At 37.8% G+C, this 22559-nt stretch overlaps 1 protein-coding gene across 5 annotated transcripts in view; it reads right to left on the bottom strand.

Annotated features, from left to right (window-relative positions):
- Positions 1-22559, bottom strand: part of CTNND2 (catenin delta 2) — a 619837-nt gene that overhangs the window by 140771 nt on the left and 456507 nt on the right. For all 5 annotated transcript variants that reach the window (XM_042869378.1, XM_042869380.1, XM_042869382.1 and 2 more), the window contains one exon: positions 21501-21633. In XM_042869378.1, coding sequence (XP_042725312.1) covers positions 21501-21633 — 133 coding nt within the window. The remainder of the gene's footprint in view (positions 1-21500; positions 21634-22559) is intronic.

Here is a 22559-nt window from a genome sequence, read left to right as displayed (position 1 = left end):
GCAGTCAGAAGTTAGCCAAAACTGTTGCCTCTGCAAGATTTCTCAAGGTTCAGCAAGTTTGGCTTGTCATGGGCTTCTACACTGGAGAAACCTGTTTCAGACTGTAATAGATCATAAGTTAGAGAGCATAAGCACTGTAAGAAAAGAGCATGAGATTACTGCACATGAAAAAAATACACCAAAAACTTTACTCAATAAAGTTACCAGGAGCCCTTCCTTCTGCAGTTAACTCAAATTTGTGAGCAGCTACTACAACACCTGAGACGATGTTTTAACATTAAAATTGGAAAAAAAGTCTTGCAAGTGAAATTTAAAGGCCAAGAGAAGGAAGTCTGCAGAAACATAAAGAAAGGTACAACGGACAAATCAAGGGGAATTCATTCTATTAATTTAGAGGTGGACCCTGAAGCAATTTAAAACAAGAAATCTTATTAATTCCTAAGGTGGCCTAGATAGTAAGTTTTGAACATACCATCTTATATAAACTATCATTCTGTCATTAAGAGGAAAAAAAAAAAAAGTTAAATGATCAAGGATGTCAAGAATATCAGGAACAGCTTATTTCAAAATATTCTGCAACAAATCCAGCTTGAGGGTACTCTGGCATTACTTCTTTAAAAATAGTAAATATACTTGTGTCTAATTATGAGACACAAGACTGATGCACAACTAACATGCAAGGAGTACAATACTTTAATTTCAACTAGGCTATATATACACATCTCTGTCAAAAATTTTCTCACTAAGTGTGTTGCTGGTGAAAACTCAAAGCAATCCAGGAACTTACCTGGCCATTTTACCACCTCAAGTAATATTTTGACTGGGACATTAGAATGGAGGCAGCTACAGGGTACTTTCAAAACTGCAGGGAAAGGGGAGATTTTTAAAATCAGAGTTCTACTCATCAAGTCCAACCTTCTGAGTAGTGTGCTGGTCGCTTGGAAGGCTATAGCAGCCAGTGGAAGTGCAGAGCTGTGAGCAGACACTGGTACAGTCAAGAAGAGCCTGTGCTTCTATTGCTCAGAGAAACGCTGATATCCTTCAGTTCAGTAACCAGAAAAAGATTACAAAGAGAAAATGTGCTGCAGATCAAAACTTTACCAATGCGAACAGGATGACTTTGCAACTACAAGTTGTGTTCCAAGCCAGGAATAATTAATCAGATTTATCTGAGAAAAGTTAGGAGGTGGTAATGATGGGAGCAGTGGAGTGCTATTTGCTTGATTTTTTTTTTTCCCCTCTTCCTCTCCAATCTACCACCATTTAATCCTTGGTCTGAAATACATTTAATTCCCATCCCTACCAGATTTTCAAAAATCAAGCATACCACATGAAAAGCCACCTACATGACAAAATAGATGACATTTACTGAAAGAGACTAGAAACAAAAATTTAAGCTTCGGTTCTGCAAAAGGTGAACCAATCACAGAGCTTCACACTTCTACCAGAGAAACAAGACAGGATCTGATGGAAAACAGAATGCAGTTAAAAAATATACAATTTGTTCTGGAACGATGAGTAATGTCAGGAATGACAAAATACAAACATGCCCACCTATCTCTGTGTTTTAGGTTTTTAAAACACAATACGCTGACTGAATATTTTAATTGCTTCAACGGCAAAAATAAAAAAATATGAATTAAGAGAGGAATGAGAAAAAATACGAACTACGCGGCAAAAATCCTTTTGTGTGCTGCAAAGCATCCAAAGCAGAAAAAGGCTCTGCCAGTGCTCTGAGGCAAGCTGTGCCTGTGCAGTTTTCCCCACACACCAGAGCCTGGCCTTGCCCTGCTCCCAAGGTGCATGCCTTGTTTCACACACTCTCCAGATAACGTCTGTACAAGCTCCCCATTTGTCATTTCCTGGTGACCAGTCAAATGACATCTCAGGCTCCTTCAGAGTTACTGCTGCGGGTGCTCTCAGTTGACATGTTTCCCTATCCTCTGCTATCTTTCTAGGTGAAAACGTCTGCTTCTGTCACAGTTAAATTTTGAGCTACACTGTCTCTTCTCAGTTGTGGTAACTCACAGCTCAGCAGTATTAGCTCCCAGGAATATGAAGTTGTCAGTAGACTGAAGTCATTCAAGGATACTTTCTTAAAAGCAAGGACATTAAGTATTTATCTCAAATATATTTTCATCAAGAAAAAATAAGGGCAATACAACAAAAATGAAACTGATATTATGTAACACTACACCTAACCTGACAAATTCTCTTAAATTCTACTGAAGAAAGATCCTATTAGCACATTGGAAAAATAAACATTATTTTGCCAACTTCCTTTGAATTTCCAAACTCACATCCTTGGTGTTACAGCTGAAAAGACTATTGTAATGAAAACAGGAAAAGAAATAAACAGGGAAGGAATGGTCACCTGCATCTAAAGATCTAGTTTGCAGAAAAGACTCCACAGAGAAGAGACCTTCAGAAAGAGATCCTTCCCCAGGGGCAGTCAGCCCTTACATGGGTCTAGGAGAGGTGCAGCCCAGCTCCACCCCTCCTGGTCAAACAGCTGAATTGCCTTCACCTGTGCTCCCAGGGCTGACTCAGTGCTTGCCTCAGGTGATCAATCAGTGGTTCAGGCTGTGACTCAACAGTTCCCATACACTTGGTAAAGTAGCTACTATTGCAGGTACAGCAATGCAGCTGATTCTTTAGAACTAGGACCTTAGTTATCAATGCTTTTCTCTATCTGGGCTATCGCGTTGCTTTGTTTTTGCTTTTTCAGTAGCACTTCCCTAGAAGTCTCACCATGTCTTTGTATTTCCATCACTTATTACATAGCTAATTATTGCTGCGTTCTTCAGCAGGTTGAACTATGCCTCCCATAGATGGTGATGACTGTTAATAGAACCTATTCACATTTGCAGAAACTTAGGCAAAGAAAATGAAATTATTTCAAGTTCTTTATGGAGTTACAGCAGCCTGGAGAAGAATTCTGACCTATTGAGTTTCTTGGGGCAGATTCCGAGTGGAGAGAAGTTGCCAGGACTCAAATGAGCTCAACAGAGCTACTGCCAAATGTCTTTGCCAAGAATACTCAGATAGGCGGATAAACAGCAATTACATCAGTGAGGCATCAAATCCCACCCGCCTAAAGGACTTTTGATAGATTGTTCTGTCTCTCTCCTGTCTTTCTGTGGAATCATTCGTAATGTAGTACCTATTGACACATTAGTAGCTACTGCTGTGCTGCATCTAGGAGAAAAATAAAACAGAATGCAGCGACGCCCGCTTGCCTACTGTGACCAAATAATCAGCATACTACCAAGTTATCAGAGAATACAGGAGAAAAAACTGTCCTCACTCAGCTCAATTCCAGAGTAGTCAGTAGTGAAGTCAAAAGAATTACTCTCATGTTCTGCAGCACAACTGAGTTCAGCCATTCAAATCATAAAGTTCATTCTTCCATGAATAAACTGTTCCCTTTTCTCTCTGTCAAGGTGATCATCCAGGAAGTAATAAAAATGTTGGGTGAATCTCTGTTACAGTGTTTCTCAAATGCCTCTTCTAATCCAAGTATACCTCGTTTCTGAACGCAGTTCCCCATTTTTCCCCTTACAAATATTTTCTGTATTTCTTCAGAAGATGATGGTAGGTAGTTGTTAATAAATACAAGGGGTTGCACTCTTTGCCCATCGCATGACAGTGTATGACAGTTCCTAGCAGAGACCAGAAATGTCGTCATCCATAAGTCTGAATTGATTCTGCTTTCCTAATAACCACTCAGTGTAAATCCACACTGATCAAAACAAAACTGGATAGCATGGAGATGCCATGAATTTTTTCAAGAATTTTTTTCCACGTAATAAGGTACAAAGCAGTTTTCCTCTAATGAATCCTATTTTTAAATTTTTTTTATTTTCTCTCTTCCAGGAAGATTTTAAACTTTGCTTTTAAAGCTGAGCCTCCATTAATGTTAATGTTTGCTGACGAGAAGCACTTGATTGGCTCAGGTCAGGTCGCACTGTGCCAGTACTCAGAGACGCAGAAGAAGAAAAGATGCCAGACTTTCTGATTCACAGGCAGATCTATCTAATTAATGTCAGTGTGATATATCAGAGTCTTCTTCTCTGGCCTCATACAGAGTTTGTTCTTCCAGCACATCTGAGAACATACCTGTATCCACACTATGCAGACATAAGGTGAATTTGGACTTGAGGTGTGGTTGATGCCCCATCCCTGGAGGCTTTCAAGGTGAGGTCGGATCAGGCCCTGGGCAACCTGATCTAGCTGTGGTGTCCCTATTCATTGCAGGGCGATTGGACCAGAGGGCCTTCAGAGGTTCCTTCCAACTCTAAGGGTTCTATGATTGTATGATTGTACGTGTTCAGACATTTGCTGGAGGTAGTGAAGTTATCTATGTTCCTAAGTAGGAAAATATGGATGTCTCATGCAAAGAGCTTTTGAGAAATGTAGTTTATAAGTTTCAAGCCTGACAATTAATCAGTGAATATTGTTTCAGAGCTCAAGAAGCCACGAATAGTTCAGTGTTGTTTACCACAACAAATTTTCCATGACCGTGGACTGTTAGATATTTAATCTGCCAGGAGACACATGTGACCAGCCTGAAGCATATGCACTAGGAAAAACAAGTCAATGATACATTGATAATATGTCTGAATCAATACAGACTCCCTTGATGACTGCATGATTTTAGCATATGAATTACTTGACAGCTTGCTTTCCTAATTTGATACACAAGATTATATTTTCAGCCTTGTACCACATTCACTGATGGACATAAACAAGAAAAATCTTCAGTTGGCTCCTTAACCTAATCTAAAGGAGAAGTCCATCTTATGCAATGCCATAACTTGTCCTGCTCCATTTACAATCAGCAGACTGAGTTCAGTCCTGATAACTCCAAACACCATTAATACCAATTCCTCCATCAGGAGGAGGTAGCTCATGCGGCATTCAAGTAGTCCTCTTACAAAGATATACTAGAGTCAGTGGATCAAACAAAGAGCTACATTCAAAAAACATCCAGAGATGCCCCCCTGCATATGTTAGCTCCCTTTGGGACAGATGACTGGATCTATAGCTTACAGCGTCATCTTCCTGCTCTTCTTTACACTTAACACTGTAACACTGTAACTCTTCTTAACACTGGTTAAACACTGCCTTCATTCTTTTCAAGTCTACTCTGGGTCAAAGAATATTTTCTGAATGACTATAACTGACAGAAGGACAATTTATGAACGCCTAAGGGAAAAGGAAAAAACAGAAAAAGTATTGTAGGATATTTGCAGCCTTCTTAATTTCCTAGTTATTTTTCGTGATAAATATATGCCAAATCTTGTACAAACAACTTGAAAATGAATTACTGTCAGGTGTAAGAAGTAATGGCATAACAGCCCGTGACCTTAATTGACAAAACATGCTACCTGTCACCGATTCAGCACAGAATCCACGCTATTCCTCCAGGCTCACTATTTGAAGTCTAACAATTGAATGTGAAAGCTCTACGGCTTGCTTCCCTGGGGAAAGGGAAGGTCTGCCCTAAAAGTGAAGATAACCAAGACTGTCAGCTTGAGCAGGATACGTGCTTTTACAGGTGAGTCATCTTTCCTCATATCAAGGCATCAGAACACCAGTCCTTGAATCTGGCTGTTGATTATGGCACTGCAACAGCAGAAGCAAAGACAAAGCAAATAGGAGGTAGGTGTTTTCAGTATTACTATTGTTTTGAACTCCAATGAATGCTCAAATAAAAATTATTCTATTCTTGTCAACAGTAAAAAAAAAAAAAAAAAAGAAAAAAAGAAAAAAAATGCTTCAGATTTTAACCAGTTTAGCAGAAAAACTGTTAGATAAGAAAGCATTCCAACACTGTCTAAAAATACTGCAGTGGCAGAAATCAAAACACCCTTTCTTTTCTATTTATACTCAGTAAGTGGGCATCTGAGATATTGAGATATTCTTCACATTTACCAGTAAATATAACTGGAACTGTATTTAATTCTGATTGCCAATGCCTGACAAAGTAAAATATAATGGAAAGAGAGGTGGATTAAGAATAAGTGACAAAATCATAGATTAACAGGGTGATAAAGTGTGTTTGTAATATATTACAATCTCTTCTTCCCAAGAAGCTAAATGTTCGGCCATTAACAGCTTCACAGTCCCAATGCAAAGATGAATTCATGGCTAAATGCTTACTTTCAGCATTTTTCCTAACAATTTGATTGACTCTTCATCCAAAGGATGTGGAAGAAATTTAGCATGCTTTTTGATACATCACAGATACCCATCATCAACTTAACTGACATGACACAATGCATCATTCGCCACTTCTTCAGTGACATTTCCACTATTAAGAAAGCATGTCTCAGTATATCAAAATCTAAGTGTTTAAATATGCACAATTATTTGCAATACCACTATGTGTATGCAACAACCAACATACAATTGACCGTTAGCACAAGTAATGGCATATACACAATAGATCCCAAGTTAAAAATGAAGTTAATTTGAACACCAGTTCTTGAAATTTTTAGTAATAATTCATTTAATTCATAATTAGGTTCTGGAAAAGGCTTTCTAGCTAGCAAAATAACTGCTTATGATTTCACACACAAATGGATTGCCAACAATTCTGTTCCATGGATGAGAGAAAGCAGAATCAAATGCCAAGAGCATTTTTAAACAGTGATTGGCAGCACAGTGTTTGGGACATTCCTCAGCTACAAGCAGTTAAGGAAATTGGTGCTTCCTTTCAGATCAATCCAAGAAGCCAATGCCTGCACAGCAACTTGACCACACCCATAAAAATATTACATACCTAGATTTTCCCACTCCATTCTACTTCCATTATATATCTTTGCCCTTTTTTATATTATTAAAACAACTTCCATAAAAGCAGAAAAAACACTTAAATGTGTGGTTTTGGAAGGCAGGCAGCCTCTTTGCTAACTAGTGTCAGGACTCCTCAGAAGGCTGATTCATAAAAGTTAATGGGCTTGAATTAGAGAAAAATCTCTAAAGCAGGATAAGGGAATAATATTTAGGACAATAATACTCTTACGAGAGATATACCAGTTTAAACTTTCATTTCTCTCCACTATTTTTCTTAAAAGGCTATGGAGCAGTAGGTAGACAATACAAAATCCTTACATTGCAAACACATGTGAGATTTATTACAGACCAATTTACCTGTAACATCACAGAACAATTTAGTCTCATTAGCAAAGTAATTTGCTACAAGTTTAAAAAAGTGCTGAGCAATTTCATCCTAAAATAAAGTGGAATGTTATGCAAATTGCTGCATTAGCTCAGAAGTCTAATTTGTTTAAGTAACCTAAATCAGGGTTTGGATCTCGGTCCCATTTAAGAACAGTTTTGCAGAACTGCCACTTAGGACTTGTTTGATCAAATACCGAGGTGACATAAAGCTGTGAACAGGCATAACTTAAATAAATTCAACCACTTGTACATATATGGTATACTGCTTTAAGTCAAATAAGAATTGTTCTCTGCATGCTAAACTGCAGCACGCTGAAAAGGAAGGGAATTTCTTTTCTGCGCCTTAAGAAATCATGTAGTTATTTGGAGGAATGGTTATGTGATACGTGAGGACTCAAAGCACAGGGTCAATATTAGAAGCTTTCCATCTGGGAGTTGCACTCCCTCTACACCATACACTCTACACTGGTTACTCTGAACTTAACGCCTACTATTTATTTCCATGGAAACTACAACAAAGAGCACAAGAACACTATTTGATAGAGCAAATTCAAAACACTATTTTTCAACACATCAACCACTATTAGCTAGGCACTTTTTTGTGCCCAGACCAAACACAACCACTATTGCCAGCTACAAACAAGAGCCTGCATGCTGCACTCGTAAAAATCTGCACCCGTGGAGGTGACCACTGTCACTGTCATCACTGCTGAAATGCACCACCCTCTGCCTCACTGTGCTCACACCCACTAATGGTCTTCATAACTGTTCAGCAAACATCAATGAATGTCAGTTTTTTTCTGCATGGAGGAATTCAATGACACACCTTTGCTCCAACTGCACTCTCATGTCAGACCCCGTTCTGTCAGACTGCCCTTCTTCTACCATCTGTCACATGGCAACAAAATGGAATGGAATACAAGCGGGAAGGTTCAACCTCTTCTGCCATACCAGCCCTCATATTTCTGTTACCAAGTATACATTTATTTATCCCTGTGTCCTTTCAGCGACCTCTTCAAATTCTGTAATCTATGTGTGGGGTTAACAAAGACTGAAAAACATGTTCCAACAGAAGGAGACTCAAAATCTTGTTCTAAAATTGCCCTGAGATGGTATGAATAAACATGTTGTTCAGTCAGTAAGCCTTAATGTATTCTGTGCTGTGATGCAGTTTGTTTTTCACCCTCAGTAGGAAGGCTGTGCCTATTATAAATCACGGCTTTAGCAAGATTTAATTTTTACAACTAAGAAAAATCTATGGCAAGACACAAGTTAAGTATAGTAACGTAGTTTACCCTGCTACTCATAAAACCAAATAATTTGTACGCCTACACAAGCATCCTGTTCTAAAACTGAACATCAAGCATTAATGGGATCATTCAAATAACACTCCAAACTGCAGGCACAGAGCTGACCTAATGTGCTCATCTGAATGCAAAAGTATAATGAATATGATTTTCAAGTCCTTTCTCAAAACCGGCATCTGCTAAAAGAAACAGATCCATAGTGACTTGCATTAAACAAGTTTCTCAGCTTTTGAGTCACTGGAGATGTGATTCAAACATATATTAGAAATGATACATACAAGCCAATGCCTCCAGAAGGTACTGTAATTAATTGCTTTATATTTGTGGTCTATCCTTTTTAAAGGAGTCTAAAAGGCACGGTATTAAAGAAGGTCCATCAGTGTGCATTTTACAGATAATACAACAGCAATATTAATTTAGGATGCAAAAGTCATAGGCAGTGATCAAGGAGGGATCTACCATTGTCTGTAGTTAAATGAAAAGAATGAGGATTAATGCCAAGGGTTTGGATCATTTACTCTCTCGTATTAGAAAGGAATTAAGAATCTTTTTGAGTATGAATGATTACATTTATTCTTGGGGAGAAAATTTCTTCATATACACTTCACTTAAGAACATCCTATCATTCTTATAATCAAATTCCTAGTGAAGATAAACAAGATAACTCACACTTTTCTTTACATAAAAAAATGAGTTATTCAGACAAAAGCAGTAGGTTAGTAGTTCAAATATTCCGAAAAATAGCATCAGTATAATGTCAGATGAAAATTGATGAAGTGGCAATTAACTACATTCAGTTAAGTGTATTACTCGTGGGATTTATTCAGTGCAAACACAAATATGATCAAAGAACAGTGGTCACAAATAAGACCACAGATAATGCTTGTGTGTGTGTGTGTGTGTGTGTGCGCGCATGTGACTGAAGCCCAAACAATGTTATCTGACATTTCAAATTTAATTAGAAACTCGATAAGATACTTCTTTGACTCATGTTGTAGCAATCTCAGAGAGTTTGCTTCATGGAATAAACAACAAACCCTTTCTTCTCGGATTAAAAATGTATTTACAATTTATGCAACCAAGTATCATACTGCCACCTGATGAACTCTGCTCCCAAGACTTCCTTTATTGCAATCTAAACAAGACGTGTTATCTTCTTTTAACTGATTCTTCAAAGAGTCTCTTGGTCACATGAAAATCTTCTGTCAGATGAAGTGGGAGACAGCTACTGTCTCAAGCTAATCAACTCTCACATTAATTCTCACAACATGTCTCCTTGGTATGTACTCCTAATGTGTAGGAACTCGGACAAGTAAAATTGCCTTATTTGTCTAAGGACATAAACAGAAGCTGCACTACGTACTCTTTCTTCCATTTCCCAGTTAACATGACCATTATAAGCAGAAGAAAAGTCAACATAAGCACATATGTCCGCCTCATGCATTATGGATTTTATAATACCTGCAGTTCAATATGCAATATTACATATATATCTATATACACATATACATACACGCACACACACGTTTTTTTTCTTTTGCCTTTGTCAGGTTCTCTTTTCCTTCTCTGACAACACCTCTCTTCTAATGCCCTGTTAACACAGCTTTGGGCATTTCTGTCAGTTATGGAAAGAAGTGTCTTTGCTGTTATGGCTTTGGAAACAAGTTTGTGAATTGTAGCAATTTTTCAGTTGGTCTTGGAGGCTTGGATATAAGAATAGCAAAGTAGTAGCTTCAAAACAAAAACCAACTCCAAACCTGCAATACTTTTGATGCGGCATACATATTACACCCCTTTCTTTAGGGCCTTGCCTGCCTAACCACATACCAGTGATACGCCCAGGCATGTGCCCAGACCGATCCACTGATGCTGGTGACACGGGTGGGCAGCATTTCCCACCTGCTCTTCAAAAGCTACAGTGACAGCTATACTCAGACTTAAGGGTCTGATTTGGACTTGCTGTGTCATTTATTGTTATGTGTGAATTATTTCTTTTTATATGACAAATGGTCCCAAGAGTTGGTATTATAATTAATTTTCATACAGTTGAGTATGCAAGAAAAAAGTGCATTTCTTTGTGAAACTAGAAAAGTTATTATCTTCCAAATAACTTTTCAAATCATAGCTCACAGATCTAACACATTTCTTTATCTGCCTGAAGCAAGGTCTGTACAAGATAACACCAATAGTAAAAATGTCAGCCTTTTATCAGTCAAGAAGTACTTTTCTGAGACGAGGAGAGGGAAAGAATCTGGTCCACAATCAGTACAAAAAGTACAGCAGTGCTTCAGGCTTCTGAAATGGATAATGTTTGTGTCTTACTTACAGTTCTTTTGGTTTGCTATTATTTATTAAATGGCACAAATCAAACTCTTCTCTGAGTTATATCAGTGTAAATCTATGAAAGCAGGCCTGACTCCAGTAGCACTGCTGTAAGTTTACTTCAGGATTACCTAAAGGAATCACTGGTTCCAGCGCCTTCAACAGTTATTATACAGTGGCCAGGTAGATAGGTAGACATTTTAGCTTTAGAGCCTTAGGTGTCTTCACGACTCTACAAACTGTGCTTTCTGCTTCAATTACCCTCTATCTAGGTATCTAGGTAACAGCCATCTCTGTAACTCTAAATACATTTTGATGATCATCTGATAGCCTCTACATTAGATGTTTCTTTTAGTGTAGCTTTTCTATCAGGACTACCATTCGTATTATTGAAATTGTTTTGCTGCCAACCTTTTTACTACAAGTATCTTGAGAAAGCATCAAATTACATATATTGATATTGATCTCCATTATTTTATTTCTATATATAGTCTTACCTCGGAATGATGGATGATGAGAATAGTAATAAAAAAAAATATGCTCTACAATAGGAAAGTAATCTCCTCCGTTCATACACTGGCCTCATAAATCATAGAAGCAATTTCCAGAAGAGCTATGTATAGAAAGAAATCAGACCATACGCTACATCATCATACTGCTTTGAAAAGCTGCAGATGTATTCAGCGCCCATTCAAATTGTGGGAACACATATTACTTATGTCAAAAGACAGTTTCTTTCAACCTTTCCTTCCCTACTGCTTAGTATTTCCAAATACAAAAGATGCAGCTTTTTCAAATGTTTTAATGCAAGCACGACATTTGTCCCAGTCCACTGGAGAGAGATTCATGAAACAGTGCAATGTTCTTCCTGCACCTGCTGCACACCACAGGAAGTAGCATGAAGGCATTCATCTTATGTACACAATTCTGATTTTTCTCCTCTCGTCCTAATGGCATGAAAAACATTATTGCCAGATGTTCACATTTAAATTTTCTGGATAATTGAATTTATTGCCTAGAATTCTCTTATGTATGGTTGCTTATTCAGAGGCGAACTCTGGCTGTGCAGTGCTGAAAAAGACAGAAACCTTTAAGCAGGCTTGGCTCCTGCTGGGCAGACAATGCAGCAGTGAATGCTACACGCCCCAGACAAACTGGAAGACTAGGCAGGTTTCACTCAGGACCTCACTCCCTTCTGCCCACAAGAAGACTGGTACCAGGCCCCTAAATGCCAGCAGAAGAAAGGCCAGAGTAGCATCGCAAAGATGCTCACACCCCTGTTAATAGCTGGCTGTTAGCATGAACAGCAGAGCAGGACACTCCAGACAACAAAAACAAACAGCCATTATCCCCATGAAATGTTGCTGATAATTCAGAAATGTTGTTGATAATTCACAAACTGATTGTGGCTTGCTTTGGCTCTAAATAATGCGGTTGGATACTTATGAGCATTGTAGGAAAATGTATCTTGAAAATGCATTTCTGGGAAAAGTGGGCAAAACTTTGTCCACCTGATGTTCTCTGCAGCGTACGGGAGGAACAGAAGGGCAGAGTAACGTGGTGTGAGAGGCAAAAATACAGAGACGTTCTCGATATTAAGCCCATCATTTTGCAAAACAGTAATGTCTTCAGTCACTCTGTAAATTCATTTGATTCTGATTTTGTGACATGAGAGGGAATAATGTAATTGTACAAGATGACTGAAAACAACAGGAAAATAGTGCAAAATGTCTAAACTTTGCCTATCTAGCATTAACTCAGAAAAAAATAACTAGAACTAGATTTTCAGTAACATGTACGAAATCATAGATGCCTGTTTATTTACTTCTGAGACCATGTCACTGCACAGGACTGATGCTTAATTCCAGTTGAGGCTATTTAGCAAAAGGAATAGTTTCAAAATGTGAATGCAACAAAGCCAAAGCATTAATCAAGGTTCTTATCAGTGCAGAGGAGAATAAAGACAGAACTCACTGCCCTGACACCATTTTTGCAGAGCATATTTTGTCTACTTCCTAGCTCTTCTATTTCCTGTTTTAAACAGATATTAATCCACCAGGGTTTGCCATTAACTTGCTTATTTAACACCTGCAATATTTTCCCAGTTATACAAAGTGAAATACGCCAGGTACACAGAAAACTCTTAGTATTATTCAGGGAGAGGCTCCTGACAACAAAATTGTGGTTAAAAGACCACTGAGGGACCCTGAAGTGTAAAGTGTTGCTCCTTCTGTGATACAGAAAGAACAGATCGAGGACACGCAGTGCAGCACTCAGTGACATCCACTAATGTTTGGTTTAATTACATGTAAAGACAGTGCACAAAACAAAGACATGCAGTCTATTGTCAGAAGAGATGAATATTACAAAATGGCAGTGCATAAATTAACTGGTAAAAAGGAACAGAGAAATGCATTCAGAAATGCATTTGGAAATGCTTCTGAAAAGAAGATGATCAACTTAAGATTTAATTTCCTCATAGAAGGTGGGCTCATGCTTTTTCAATAATGAAAAGTGAAAAGGCCTGCTGCCTTAGATTTAACTGTGCTTCTGGAATTTAAAAGCAAAATAAAGCAAATTTGCAAGCAAGAAGAACAGACGGATGTATTCTGATAAATATTGTTTAGTAACTCAGGTGAACCCAGCACTTTAGATTGGGGGATAATAATAACTAGAATACATAGCAGACGGTAGACACCTCAAACAAGTGCTACAGTCACTAAAATGCTATAAACTATACCTCTTGTACACGCGTCAATAGAGGTGGGTGTGAAATACAGAAATCATTGTTATTCTCTGGGGCAACAGGCCATTTAGACCTGCTTTCCTTGACAGCAGAATATATCTGAAGCCACTGACTGCTGGAATAAATGAAACGGAAAGCAGCTGTCTCCCTTGGACAACTTTCCAATGCCTGAAGCAGCCCCATAAGTGAAACACCTCAGAGCCCTATGATAAGGGTGCCAGAGAAGTCTCTTTCATGCCTTTGCTCAGCCAGGGCACAGCTCTGCTCTCACAGGCGTCTGTGCTAAAGGGAAGGATGTGACATTTTGGTACCACTGGAGTAATCCACAAAAGTACCCAGAATGAAAACCAAGTGGGAAAACCCTCACAGAAGCTTTAAACCTGAAACTGCAGAGGTGTTCATCTCAATGGTTTGCTGCCAACAAACCACCTTGGGAATAATAATAATAATAAAAAAATATAGCAGAATAAAATCATTGTCCTCATTTTACAGAAGAGCTCATGGTAATGCAGGGCTAAAAATGGACCTCAGTCATGAACCTTAGTTATGTGCATTCACTATAAACCAAGTTACTTCAGTTATACTCTGGTATACATGCATTTCTTCATCTGCTCATCACTTAAGATGCATTACTTCATCTGCTCATCTCTCATATTTTTCCTATCCTTGTCTCTCATCTCTTGCTATGAAGGATCTGATTTATTAATTTATTTATTTTTGGGTGTGCAGCATCACAACACAGAAGGATAGACTAGAATTGAGACAATGGTATGCTTGTAAAAGCTAAAATAATAAACACTCAAACTGATCAAATTAACTTCCCATCATAGTTTTGGTTGTTGTTGTTGTTGTTATAATTCCTCTGGTTGACCAAAATGTATTTAATAATTGCAGGTCAGTTATTTATACTTTGCAGTTACTGTCCATGTAAGATATATGCAGTATGCTATGTAAGTATGTAAGTAGCATTGTAAGTAAGTACTATAGCTCCTGTTAGATGAAAGACATCTTACACATGTCAAAGGCTTCCCTGCAAAAATAAAGTTAAAAAGATAAATAAGTATAGAAAAGGCAATACCAAAGAATAAAAATCTGAACATAGTGAAGAAATGCTCATAAGGGTATATTTAAAAGCAGCTCAAACCTCTGAAGAGGAGACTCTGTGGTGCTGTTGATGGTTGCTTATGGGCATGGCACCTTACTGTCTTTCACTATAAAATTGTAGCCCTGAATGAAAAGGTGCCAGAGGTGGAATGTCTTGTTGAAAAAAATCTATTCACAAAATGTAAACCAAGAAAGTTTCTTAAAGGCAAATCAAAGGCAAAGAAGGTCACTGCCAAAATTACTTGGAGAGCTAAAAAAAAAAGCAATAACAGAACATTCTGTATATGGACATTTTAATTTTAAAAACAAACTATACTGAAAAACTTCACAGGATCTCACAAGATCTATTGATTAACTTTCTAAAAAACAGACTAAAGGTAAAGAAGAACCAGAAAGTTATCTCGAAAAATCATCAGCAATCAAGCATTATAAAGAAAACTTTTAAACTCACAGAAAGATCGTTTATGGGTGCTTCCCTAGGTGCTTCTTTATTTGACAACAGCAACTCACACCAGTAAAAACTAAGCAGAAAGAGTTATTTGAAGGGCATTTTTGGAAATTTTCTTGCACAGGTGAAAATGACTGCTCAAAGTGATGGGAGTTATGTGCAAAGCGTATTGCATATGGTAATCTATCTGGACTTGTGCAGTGTTTGACACTGTCCCACATGACATCCTGGTCACCAAATTGGAAAAAAAATAAAATGATGTGATGGACGAACCACTCTCTGGATAAAGAATTGGCTGGATGGTCACAGTCAGAGTTGTGGTTAACAGCTGTGTTCAAGAGGAGACTGGTGATGAGTGGTGTACCTCAGGGGGGCTGGAACTAGGTGATCTTAAAGGTCCCTTCCAACACAAAGCATTCTATTTTCTATGATTCTATAAAAAGTATGAATGTGTCAGCGCTTATATTGAGAACGACATGTAGGCAAGCACTCCTTCACATAAACAATCATCACAAAAATGGTAAATACCTTGAAAAAGTACTTAGGCAATTTTTCTTAAACTGAGATTTTACCCATACACATTTTTAACATGAAAATTATGGTTATCAAAGTACTAATAAAATGTTTAGACCCAAAGAGGGAAGTCTGCTTTCTCTAAAAGCACACTATTATTGTCTGAGTTAAAATGCACTCTCAGCAAAATGTTTTAGAGTCTCTTGTGACTTTTCATTACTTTTCATTATTTTTACCTTTGAGATATTATTTTCATTTAAATTAAACACCATGTCTCCACCGTCATCCATCCAGAGATTAAAGGAGTTTACATAGCATCTCTAATGGAAACCTGACAGTATCATCACTGGACAAGCCAAATTCCAGCCTTTAATTGAAGAGATCCCAGGGGAAAAAGGGGAGGATTATTGGAAGGCAAAAACAAATTGCACATGAAAAAAAACATACTATTTTTTCCCTGGGACTCCTTAAGAAAACGTAAAGAAATTTTGCAGAAGAATACAGAAATAAACTCAAGATATCATTTAAGGACATGAAAAGTACCTCAGACATCTCTTCTTGATCCTTCAAATGCTGTGCGGAGTGAAGCATTCTGTCAGTTGTTAGCTAGCAAGTTTAAAAGCCACATCACATGGACCATAATTGTACATGCACTACTATGTGTGACAAAGCCCTCTAGAGAAAGGCACATAGGTATCCTTGACAATCATGGATCTAGTGGTAGTATAGGTGATATCAAAGGTATTACAACACTGCAATTAGGTACAGATACATAGGAGATAAGAAAATATATCCTGGAAGATACTGAATAAGTTTTTCATGTACTGTTTATGTTCATCTTGCGTTTCAATCAAATGGGCTATCGTGTAGAGAATGAAAAAAATATACATATTTATCAAGCCCTCACAAACAATAATCAACAGCAACGTTAACATGAAATAATGAGGATTTACAAGTTTATGCAAACTAAATGACATGAAAGAACAGTGGTGCCTAGTTGAAAAGGTTCTGGGCATATTCTGAAGCACTCACGGAAGACGAAGAAACATTTTCCAGATTAATGACAAAATGAATATGAATCATGGTTTTGAACAAAAGGGAAAATGAACACTTTCAACATGAAGTCACTCAGTTTTCAAACTCCATGCAGTAACAGCTAGATTGCTACTTCTAATATGGTGTGAAGTGAATACACAAGATAGAGAGGAAACTGTCCAACACAGCAAGATTTATTAAGGATTCAAGGGAAGGCTTCAGGCAGGACAGTTCAGCAGTTACTGTTTTTTACTTGGCATCTTTGCGCAATTTTCCTTAGATAAGAACTTACAAGTGCTGTGGCTTTGATGGCTGAAATTAATTTCCTAGCTTGCAGAAAGGAGTCACTGGTGCCAAAAACCCTGAGTGACCTGTTACACCTTCACAGCTGATGGCAGGTTGCCACTTGCCATGAGAGCAGAATGGTGCTGGAGTGTGAAACTGCACAAATCAATCCTTTTATATGGTGACCTCATACAAAGGAGTAAGCTGTCATTACAGGAAGAAAAATTGCAGTAGAAGAATGAATCCTGTGTTTAATAGAACGTGCTCTTTTAAAGAAATGCTCTCTGCTGACTGTGTTAAAACGCTTCTCTGTTCCTATATCCCATGTTTGTTCCTTTTTGGCATCCAGGGCTAGCTGCTCTGGCTCTGCACACAGTCTCACCATTGTTGGTGTAAAAGGCCTCTCTTAAGGAGAAAATGCCATGAGAAAGACCCTTCCTGTATTCTTGCCTGACCAACTCTGCAGTTGCCTTCAAATATCTGATCAAAACCGCTTTCCTCCTTTCCTTTTGTCTTCTAGTTGCATTTCTTCTCTGCTATCAATGAAAGCCTAATTTATGTAATAAATCTCTAAGGTATTCTGAAATTCTGAATTTCATAACTGTGCCCACATAATTATGATATACAATGAGCTGCCTCACAATACTCGCAATCTTTAGCTTTCTGCCTTCCTATGTCCCCTTTCACACGACTAGGACTGGTTGGTGGCTGGTTAACAGAAGAAAAATTAAGCTATTGGACAGTAGCACAAATAATCAAAGTTCTTCAATGACTGTTGCACCACTTAAGCAGCAATTAGAACACTTGAATTAGAACACTTGAAGTGCTGTGGACAACAGTTGCAGTGATCACCTTCCAGACAGCAATACTTCAGCAGGTTCAGTAGCAGCATTTGAGGATAAAATTCAGGTAAGACCATCAGCTGCAATTGTGCTTTTAAATGAAGACTGGCACTGAACTGTTTTGAGCAGAATTGAGCAACAACATCTTCAAGCAATAACAAGACCTCCTTTTCCAAATGCCACCACTTATTACGTTTAAATAGTACTAGCATATTCAAAGATAAAATGAAAATTCCACCTGAAACATCTAATTCTCTCTGAAAGTTCTTTTGGGTAAAAGTAAATGACTTCAGACACTTCTGTAGCCAGACTGGAGTATCTTCATCAAAGCAGCTTTCCAACTTTGTTTGAACATTCTCCAAGATAGAGAAGAGCATTTGCAGATCTTATGGCTCTGAGAGAGCTGCTGCATAAAAGAATGAACCAGGCTTTAACATTCATGCAGCAATAAATGTACAATTAGATCGATATATCACCAAATTCAGAAGAAAGTATGAGATCACACATGGTTTAGAAAGAACACCTAACAGAACACAATCAAAATCAGGCATAAAAGCTCTCTCTTTTCCCTAGCTATACTTAAGGAGTTTTTTACAGCATTTCGTTTTGATAGTTGACTTCAATGGAGTATTTCCACTTCCTTTTATTGTCAAGGGCAGAGAAGAAGCAGGGAGTAATTTTCTACACTTCAGCAACAGAAAAGAGAAAATCTTGATTGGTGCTAGGAATCTCAGAAATGCACATAGTCATAGTTACTGTTTTCTATTTGCCTGATTTAATTGATGCTGTTCCACTCAAAGAGAGTAGGAAGGCCTCAATCCCACCATTCACGTGGGGATAAGTTTATTAGCAAGTTCCAGCAAAGTCTCCTAAGAGTAGGACAATTCTATCACTACATAAAACCAAAACTGCAAGAACAAAAGAATGGCCGAGTTCCAATGAAAATCATTAATCACATTTCTGTAGACAATGTAGCATAAATCATGCTTAAAAGAATAGTGAATTTATTTCAAACTGGTTATTTTCAGAAATCCAGGATAAAATAGCCATTTGTTACAGTATGGCAACTTGACACTCATTAGCGATAAGTACATAGAACTGTTTTCTTCCTAAGTTAACCTCCAGAGTTGAAACTTTAACAGCCAAATTACATTTCAAATTCCATGTGACCATTAGAATGAGCTAAATTGTTGCATAACATTAGCCGTTCTGTGTGTGCATGTGGTGATGCTTCAAGGGCACGTTATACATTAACACTTAACTACTGGATTCAGACAATTTGCTTTCCCTTGGTGCTTGTCAGGAGTACAAAACACAGGCAGTTTTCTTAATGCGCACATTCCTGTGTCTGGCCTTTCTCCAAAGCTTGAAAGGCCATCAAGGCAGTTTTCCTTCTTTAGCCTAAGTTATTTGCTATGCTGCTATTTAGTGAAAGAGCATAGTTTTCTGTGTCTCAAAAGAATTGGAATTTTTCACCTGTGTGTCTCAGTTGTATCCCTGCAGCATGTTTCCCTGTGACTGTGGGCAGTATAACAAGAATGCTGTCTTTCCAGCAGAAGGAATCAGGTATGAAATGTGGGCAGCTTTAGACAGGGGAGAACTGGCCACAACACCCAACTGCAACACAAACACCTTGCAGTAGGGCGTATTTTGATAACAGCTTCTATTACTTACATCTTCCTTCAGCATGTAATTCAGACATATCCTTAACAGGCAGCCCATGCTTTGTCCCACTGAAGTTTAGCAGCACCACTCAAATTCTTCTGGCTGGAGGAAAGTAGTATGAATCTAGCCAGTTTGGGGGTTGAGATCTGGTGTAACATCCCCTTATTAACTGAATTTTGGTCTCCTAATGCAAAAGGCTCCTAAAAAATTCCAGCTCAGAGGAGAACCTAAGCAGATTCTGAGGAGACATCTGACCCTTTTGGGTAGCTGATCCCAAGAAACACACACACAAACCGTTTAAGTACTTGGCTGAATCATGGCACAAACACAAAATACTTATGCTTAAAAACAACAGGCAAATAGACAAATAGATGGGAAGAGTTTCCTAGCATTCCAAGCTTTTGTTTAGAAGCCTCACAAAGCATTAGAAGAGTCAAAACACACCTTGATTTTTGTCTTATAAAAACCTATATTAACAAAAGTTTGAATGCATATTCTCAGGAGAACTGATGAAAAAATATTGTAGCTTCTTTTCCAAAGACAGTTTACCTATTATGGTGTGAGGAACAAAGCAGCAAAAAAGAACAAGGGGGAAATCCTCATTTTATCTGCTGTCCTTTTTCAGAGAAGCACTGCAGAAGGCTGCCTTATGCTATACTCTTTGATGCTGCCATAACCTTGCTCTCCCAGCTCACGAATCTGAAGTTTACAAAGGCTGATGTCCTAATAATATGCAATACATCAACAATAGCCAGTCTTCTAAAGGATATTTTTCTTGAATGGTTAACAACAAAAATCAAACCATGTCCTTCCCCCAAATATGATAGTTATCTAGTGGCTCTTAATCTATGGTAACAGGAGCAAGCACAGATTGCACAATGAATAAACTGTTTTGAATATTTAACTACTTTTCTCACAGACTTATCAATTATTTTACTGAAACTGATCAGTGAAATTGGGATGAGAGAAAAGATTACGAGGAGAGTGTGCAGCTGGAACTTTCAGCAACACCTGTAACAGAAATCTCTTTTCTACATTTTTTATCATTCTGCTTGGGGAATGCACCCAGTACATCTCCCTACTGCAGTTCTGGCAATGCCAACAGGCTGCAAGCTTAGCTACTCACTTGGGAATTTTCTCAATGTGAAAAATCCCTGAAGGGAAAGCTGCTAGGGCGTGCTGTGAGAGACAGTAATGAAGGCAAACAAGCCAGGATCCCTTCACAGCTCAGACAAACAAGCAATAGCAGATCTTGATCTCAGTTTACCTTTGCATGCTAGGCTAAGGGATGCCAATACAAGCGCAGATTTACGTGCACATCACATCTCCCTGATTAGCAGTATCCCTGAGAGGGCCAGGGAGCCAGCTGGGGCTGGTAACAGCTTCACACATTCAATTTTAATTGACTACTGCGTGCTTGTCAGATACCTCAGTGCTGCCTTCCTTCTGTTTTAACTTATGCCAAAAGCTTAACTGGTCCCAGTGACCACAGGGAACAAGCAGGTGAGAAGAACAGAACAACTGCAGGAACTGAACAAAGTCTATGCTCCTTTCGGAACTGCATTCTAGGTACAATCTGCTCTAAATTTCAAGATCATAGATCAACTATCACAGTTCAAGCTAATCTCTTAACCCACAATTATACATTAAAGCAGGCTTTGATTTAGAATAATTTCATTTAATTTTCATTTTCTGTGTCTATATTTAGAGTCCAAACTTTTCTCTCTGAAAATTCTCAGGAAATGCTTCAGTGAGATCAAGACTCTACTATTAACACCTACTGATACAGCGTTTAATGGTATAGAATCAATTAAAGTACTCAAAACAAACAAAAAAAATAGCCATCCAAATGAGTGACAACAGTATTCTCCTCAGTGTTTCTCTCCATATCAATAACAAATGTATAAAGTAAAAGTTTGACTGAAATTGCTCCAGACATGCATGCATAATTTCTCTTGTAACTCTTTTTAAAGCACGTATAAATAATTTTGCTGATAAATTGCAGACAGCATCACAGTTGAAAATTAGGTAATTATAAATTTTACCTCTGCTTTTATTTTATTGTCTCCAAAACAGAGGTGCTGTAAGTAGGCTGCAGCATTGGACTGTACTGATGGAAATTGATGCTGTAACATCTGTATAACTTCTGGAAGCTCTGGATCTCGCCATCCAAACTCTCTGTGAGAAAACAAATAAGAAAGACTCAACAAGAATTCTTCTACTAGTGGATGGATATATGTAGCAACAGTTTGGCCAACTAAGATGAAAAACATATCTAAGTTTTACTTTCCACTATTTTTAAAGTGCACATTTAATCATATATGAAAGGATTTTCTGCTCTAAATAGTACTAGTATGCAAAAAGTTAAATAAATCATAGCTAGAGTAAATAACTTCATGGAATTGTCTCTACATGTGAAAGTTCCTTAAATAAAACATCATATAAGAACAGAATAATCCACACCATTATACAGCCTCTATTAAAATCAAAGTATAGAGTACTAGAATCATAACTCTGAATGGTTTGCTAAGAAATTTTGTCAGGAAGTCTTTTATTTATTGCAGTCTTTACTTTATAAAAATTACTATCTCATATAATTAGTGATTACCTATTTTGTCTTTTGATTTGTTGTTTTCAGATATAGCTCAAGCTTAATGGTAAAAATTTATATGATACATCATATAATACATACAATTACACAATTTTACATATATTACAGTTATACCATACACAATACATGGTTATGCATCTGATTACTTTTAAATCTTCATTAGTAATACTCAGTCTAAAGCAGATGATAGGCAAATAACAACAACTCAGCCCATGCACTGTCTTTTATTGCTATGAAGCATGATACGCCATTAACATTGAGTGAAACAATTGATTACAAGTGTGGTGAACAAGCATCAGCAGGTTTTCTGCTGTTTCCAGAACTCAAAATCAATTTGTCACTTACGTCATTTTTTCCACTGTGTCTACAGCTAAAGGCAGCCATCAAAACGGCTTTTGCCTTTGTGCCCCAAAATCCATGCAGCCACTCTGCACGAGACAGCTGAATTCCTCTGTGCTTTAGAATCACAGAATCACCAAGGCTGGAAAAGACC

This window comes from Lagopus leucura, unplaced genomic scaffold (genome assembly GCF_019238085.1).
Source record: "Lagopus leucura isolate 7727_CA_CO unplaced genomic scaffold, USGS_WTPT01 Super-Scaffold_100002, whole genome shotgun sequence".
Classification (NCBI taxonomy): domain Eukaryota; kingdom Metazoa; phylum Chordata; class Aves; order Galliformes; family Phasianidae; genus Lagopus; species Lagopus leucura.
Note: the sequence above shows the minus strand (reverse complement) of the source record. Positions and strands in the feature narration are given on the sequence as shown.